The sequence below is a fragment of the Musa acuminata genome, chromosome BXJ1-1, assembly GCF_036884655.1.
Source record: "Musa acuminata AAA Group cultivar baxijiao chromosome BXJ1-1, Cavendish_Baxijiao_AAA, whole genome shotgun sequence".
Lineage (NCBI taxonomy): Eukaryota > Viridiplantae > Streptophyta > Magnoliopsida > Zingiberales > Musaceae > Musa > Musa acuminata.
Window position 1 is genome coordinate 11,481,501 of NC_088327.1, and position 6,000 is coordinate 11,487,500.

A 6,000-nucleotide genomic window follows, 5' to 3' on the forward strand; every position below is an offset into this window, starting at 1 on the left:
ATCCGACTCGAATCGAGTAGATACATGTTATCTAAAAAAAAAAAAAAATCAAGTATGCTTTGATCAACATCAAAAATAAACATATAGGATACTATCTCAGCTGACCTAATAAATCACAGTGTGATTGATTACTTTGAATTGTTGCTCTTTCATAGCTCTTCTTTTAGGTCAGTTTGGGAAGGCAGTCGCCAACTTCCAATCAGACAACGAAAGGAATCCATGGCTATCATTTCCCATGTAGGAGTGGCTTCCTCCCACTTTATGATCTCCACTTGTGATAGAGATTGTCATTGCGATGATAAGTAGCATCCAAAGACCCATTGAGTGAGTCTTAAGCCAATGAACAAGTCTTGAGTGAAGGAAACGTATCTAAGGTTGGCGAGAAGTAGATTTGAACTTTCATGATGTAAATCAAATCATCACCTTATTATTTTTTGGCCAGAAGAATGCGAATCCACCAAATCAGTGGTTAATGGTTTAGACGAAGGTGTGGCTACGAGCTGACCATTTGATGTCTTAGAGGTCAAAAGGATTGCTTTAGCAATAAGATCAAAATTAGGCTAAGATTTTATCTAACAATGCATTGTTGACTTATAAGAATAGATGATATATAATTGGATATATTGAATGATCCAAAAAAATAATCAAAATCCAACTAAGACACCGATATAACCTAAAAATGAGTCATTATCTATGTGAGCTCGATCCTTTTTTAATCTCTTACATTATTCACATCAATATTTTTCTTACATCTATCGTGTAAATCTATCTATGAGTGCAACATAAAAAAAAGGATATAATACAATATATTATTATGTGACATTCTTTTAATCAATATCAAATCATATAAAAGTATAGAGAGAGAGAGAGAGAAAGAGAGAGAGAGAGAGAGAGAGAGAGAGATCTTGCGGGTAATACACGCAAGTGAAGAAAAATTCAAGGAGGACAAGAGCTTCACGTATCAAGTTCATGGTGGTGTAGGTGAGCATGCCAATATCTCTCCTAAAGAACTTGTCCTCTCTCCTCTTCTCTTTGCCATTCCACCGCACCAACCCTTCTCGATCAAGCCCAAAAGTTTAGGCTTTTCTCTTGCATCCATTCCTAGACGTGGATCACATCATTGCCTTTGCTCCCTCGGCCACATTCGTTCAAGTGCTTGTTATCCTCTCCAAGATCAGAGCACAAAGCAAAAAGATAGCCGTCTAAAGTACTCCCATGCCCACAAGTCCATCCTTATCCACCCACTTTGGAATCGTAGGCATCGAGTACAAGCGGGGAGGTATATATTGAGCTTTGGAACTCGGAGATGGGACACACACTCCATGTGTTGAAGAACACTTAGGTACCAAGGCACGTCGTTTTAGGACAAGTGCTCACGCTTCCACAACTCTCACCGAAAGTGCAAGCCGGTTTTCTAACTTTGAGCATTTGCGCTACGATAAGTGGATGGCCACATTTTTATATGCTCTATGTGGGCTTTGAGATCATGGCCATGTGATTGTTTATCGTGTTCATGTTGGTGTGCCAAAACAATTTTTTTGTGTTGGCCAATCTTCTTAAAGTTATATGTCTTACACCGTTTGTAGGTTTTGTCACATGCATTACGAATAAAGAATGTAATCGTATGTAACATGTGCACTTCGTATGTTTGACTTGGTCCAATCTCGAATATTAGCGTGTTATAAGAATCGTTCAATAACACGAATCTTGAGGCAAACGTGAGCGGATTGATGATGAGAATCTTTGGGGATGGAAAGGATCTTTGCAATTCTACTCTCAAGAAGATGATGTGAACCCAATCGGATCTCTTATAAGTTCAAGTCATCTAAATAAGTTTTTAAGATGAACTATAAATTGAATGAACGATAAGAGAGGGAAATAAACCCCTTTGAACGTCAAAGGATTCCCTTTCGTAAGTTGAGTCACCATATGTTTATGATCAGAAAAATATTTTTTGAATTAAAAAAATATTTTTATGTTTTGATTTACGCACGCTTTTATCATTTGAGTATCAAAGCGGGTGAAAATTATATAATTTTTTGAAAAATATATAGATAGATTAATTTCAATACCAAATCAATTGAAATTAACATTAATAAAATCATATCGTCGATGAAATCCAATATATGTATCGAGGAAAATAGTGACATCGACATATCATTATCAACATCAATTCATGCATTCCCTTTTAAAAGGGAAGGCACAGACATCAGTCCTTTCATCATTTCAGCGTTAATGGCCGCCGTCACACTCGGCCTACTCCACTCCACATCGCCTTATAAAAGGCAGCTTGTCATATGTATATTATTTTAGCATGCATTCTATTCCCTTTTGGACATTCCACCAATTATCTCTATAAAATGATCCGTTTATCAAAACGCACTTATCGAAAGATTATTGAAAGTTTGAAATCTTATTCGATTTATTTATTTATTTAAAATAATTTTATAGAGTGATTTCTTGTCATGAAATGATATATTTTTTGTTCTTAATAGCTTTGTTGGTAAATGGGATTTAATTTATCCATGGAGATTATAATACCTCAAAATATTGGTGTGGAAATAGTAGACTTCACATAAAAGCTCAAAGATATAAACTCTACAAATTATAGTGTCATATATGCATCCTATATATACTTTTAAATCATACAAAGGTATATGAACACTACTAATTGTATTTTTTGTTTATTATTGAAAATTATTTTTTTGTTTCACATGGTAATTGTAAAAATTAAAATATCCTTGAAAATGGTGGAAAGTCTTTCCAAGTTATCATGGACAAACTTCTTTGATGTAATACTTATATATGTATGTGTCTTTTGATTTGTTTATGTTTTGCACCAAAGGGACAGTCGAAGACGTAATAGTCTCGTTTTAGTTGGGTTTGGTGACCGTCTTAAATTGATAATTTTTAATTTATTTTTATAAATCAAAGTTTAAAAAATTAATAATTAAATAATTATATTTTTTTAAAAAATATTAGTAATATAATTATTAATGATTAATTTAAATTGAATGGATGAATACACACTAATGAGAGTGACATATAGAAAGGATTTTTTTAAAAATTAAAGAATATATATATACATATATAAAGTATATGGACAATTAGTGGGTCATAAGAGAAAACGCTGAAGTTTATTAAGGCTTAATATGTTTCTTGATCAAGCATTAATGGAAGGAAAAAATGGGTCAAAGAATAATAATAATAAGAAACATTTTGACCATTGACCGTATTAAAGAACAGTTCAGAAGGAATTAATTGGGATAAAAAATCGAAGAAAATGGAATGGCCGAAACTTAATTGGGGCTGAAGGCGAATAAAACGAGACCGAGGGAGGGAGTGAGATAGCCCGACTCAGAGCCTCGAATGGCATCTTCTGGCGAACGATAGCGAGAGGGGACGTAGGAGACGACGGAGTCGGGGCTCAACGAAGGAGGAGGAGGAGGCGAGTTTGGCGTCCAAAAGGAGCCTCCGTTGGTCTCTTCCTTTCCATCTCTTCGTGGTCATAGGCCAGTCCGTAAGTTTCCATTCTTTCCTTCTTGTTTCGGGACGTCAGTCTGTATGGTTCCTTCGTTTGATCCGAAAGTTCAGGTCTTTCTGACGTTTTGGAGGAAAATCTGCGGTTTTTATTGGTCTGGGACACCAAGAATTGCTCTTTTTTTTCCCTGTCTTTTGCATTTTTGGTATTATGGGGCTGAGTCTGAGGAAGTGGAAGTGAGTTGGCGATGAAAGTTCGGATTTTTAGCTGGGTTCTTTCTCTGTACCAGGTAATTGTTATTGTGATGACTGGTCGGTTCTGATGGTATGGTATTTTATTCTATCCTTCCCTTCTTTTACTTGGTTTTCCTCTATAGAGCCCTTAATGAGGTCAAGCTGATTCGATGGGAAGGTTCCGTTTTCCTCCATCCAGATAGGTGATTCATCGAAGACATTAAAGATTCGATTTTGATGACCTTTCTCCAGTTTAGATACATGTTTTCGACTTATTCTTGATGATTCTACACCTCACATCACTAAAATTCTTTCTCAAGGGCTCATTTTTCTTGAATCAGGAGTTTTCCTCGTTTATAATCTGATTTGAGGCTTCACATACTTGGGTAGGAAAAGAGGAGATTCGGTTATTAGCGGTAGGAAATCTTGGTCTTTCGGGTTGATTTGTGCTTGGGAGTTATGTTGGAAGGCAACTCGTTGGGCAACAACAAGCGCCCATTAGATGAAGAATTGGAAGAACAAGAAGATCAGATTAAGAGGAAGAATTCGCCACAGCATCACGATACCCCTGATCTAGAAGATGTGCAGCGCACTACTGACAATTCTGATCACCACGAAAATGATATGGACTACAATGATTGCAGCACCTTCATCAACCCTCTCGGCAGGGATCTGACTGTGAGCTGTCTTCTTCTCCTCTCCCGGTCCTATTATGGCACTGTGGCATCCGTCAACAGTTCCTTCCGTTCGCTGGTCCGAAGCGGAGAGCTCTACCGGCTGCGTCGCCAGATGGAGATCTCCGAGCACTGGGTCTATTTCTCCTGCAATGTCCTTGAATGGGAGGCATACGATCCCTACCGTGAGTGCTGGATTGCTGTTCCTAAGATGCCCCCTACCGAAAGCTTTATGTGCTCGGATAAGGAATCCCTTGCTGTGGGCACCGATCTCCTTGTTTTTGGAAAGGAGCTGAATTCCTACATGGTCCTGAGATATAGCATTTTAACCAACTCCTGGTCACCTGGTGTGGTAATGAACTCACCTAGGTGCTTGTTTGGATCTGCTAGTCTTGGAGAGAAAGCTGTTGTAGCCGGTGGCACCAATGCGGAAGGTGACGTACTTAGCTCTGCAGAGCTTTACAATTCTGAGACACAGACTTGGGAGACCTTGCCCAGTATGAATAGGGCACGGAAGATGTGTTCGGGGGTGTTCATGGATAGAAAGTTCTATGTCATTGGCGGCATGGATTCTGACAGGAATGTGATGACATGTGGGGAAGAGTATGACTTCGAGAGACGTTCATGGAGGGTGATTCCTGATATGTCTGCTGGTCTCCATGGTGCCAGTGGTGCGCCTCCACTTGTAGCTGTGGTGAAAAATGAGCTCTATGCAGCTCATTATGCTGACAAGGAGGTGAGGAAGTATATTAAGGAGAATAATACATGGGTAACTTTGGGGCAGTTACCTGAAAGGTCTGTTTCAATGAACGGTTGGGGCCTTGCCTTCCGTGCTTGTGGTGCACGGCTAATAGTTATTGGTGGGCCACGAGAATCTCATGGAGGGGTAATTGAGCTCAATTCTTGGATTCCAAACGGGAGGCCACCTATATGGAATATGATGGCAAGCAAGCATTCAGGAAGCTTTGTTTATAATTGTGCTGTGATGGGCTGCTGATTTCTGTTGTTCATCCATCATGCCTGTATTTTGCCTCTCCTGGAAAGATGCATGATATTGGCTTTCTAGAGGTGCCTAAAATACTCCCTCTGCTTAATGGTTAACATTTGCCTTTTCTGAAGTAGTTCATCTGAATAACAATAGAGCTTTACTGCCCATGTAACTCCTGAGTTTCATAATTTCTGGTTTCAGCCTCACCCCTTTGTTTGTTTTGAATTTGGATGCCTGTTAGTTATTTTGAAGATATGTCAGAATGTAAAAGAACGTAAGGTTAATAATTGGAGGCAACCAAACGTCTAGATCAACCACCCCAGATGGAGTTAAGGACAGCGATGTTTCACCACAATCTCCATACTTCTATTGACATGTTTACCTGGATGCTCAAATTACTAATACGTTTTTTAGGCCAATGCATCATGTTACTTCTAGTGTTTTACTTATAGTTGCAGTGGCACATCAAGCGCGTGTATAGGTGAGCTTATGAATTTTCTCTAGTTTCTTTTCTTCGCTACGGAAGTTCGATTGTGCGACAAGCATAATTAATATGGCATTTGAATTTGGAAACTGGTATGGTTATAGATCTGCTTATTGGAGCTCAAGAAGAATCTTATTTGG

The 6,000-nt window shown here is 38.5% G+C and overlaps 1 protein-coding gene across 7 annotated transcripts in view; it reads left to right on the plus strand.

The window, feature by feature from the left end:
* The first annotated feature begins 3,332 nt into the window (after positions 1-3,332).
* Positions 3,333-6,000, plus strand: part of LOC103991434 (F-box/kelch-repeat protein SKIP11) — a 4,698-nt gene continuing 2,030 nt past the window's right edge. For 2 of the 7 annotated variants that reach the window (XR_010513376.1, XR_010513375.1), the window contains exons 1-2: positions 3,333-3,520; positions 4,056-5,456. Coding sequence is in view for 1 of the 7 variants with exons in the window: in XM_065182476.1 (XP_065038548.1) it covers positions 4,174-5,385 (1,212 nt within the window). In the remaining 6 variants the exon portion in view is untranslated. The other 5 variants (XR_010513377.1, XR_010513378.1, XR_010513379.1 and 2 more) reach the window with 5 other exon arrangements.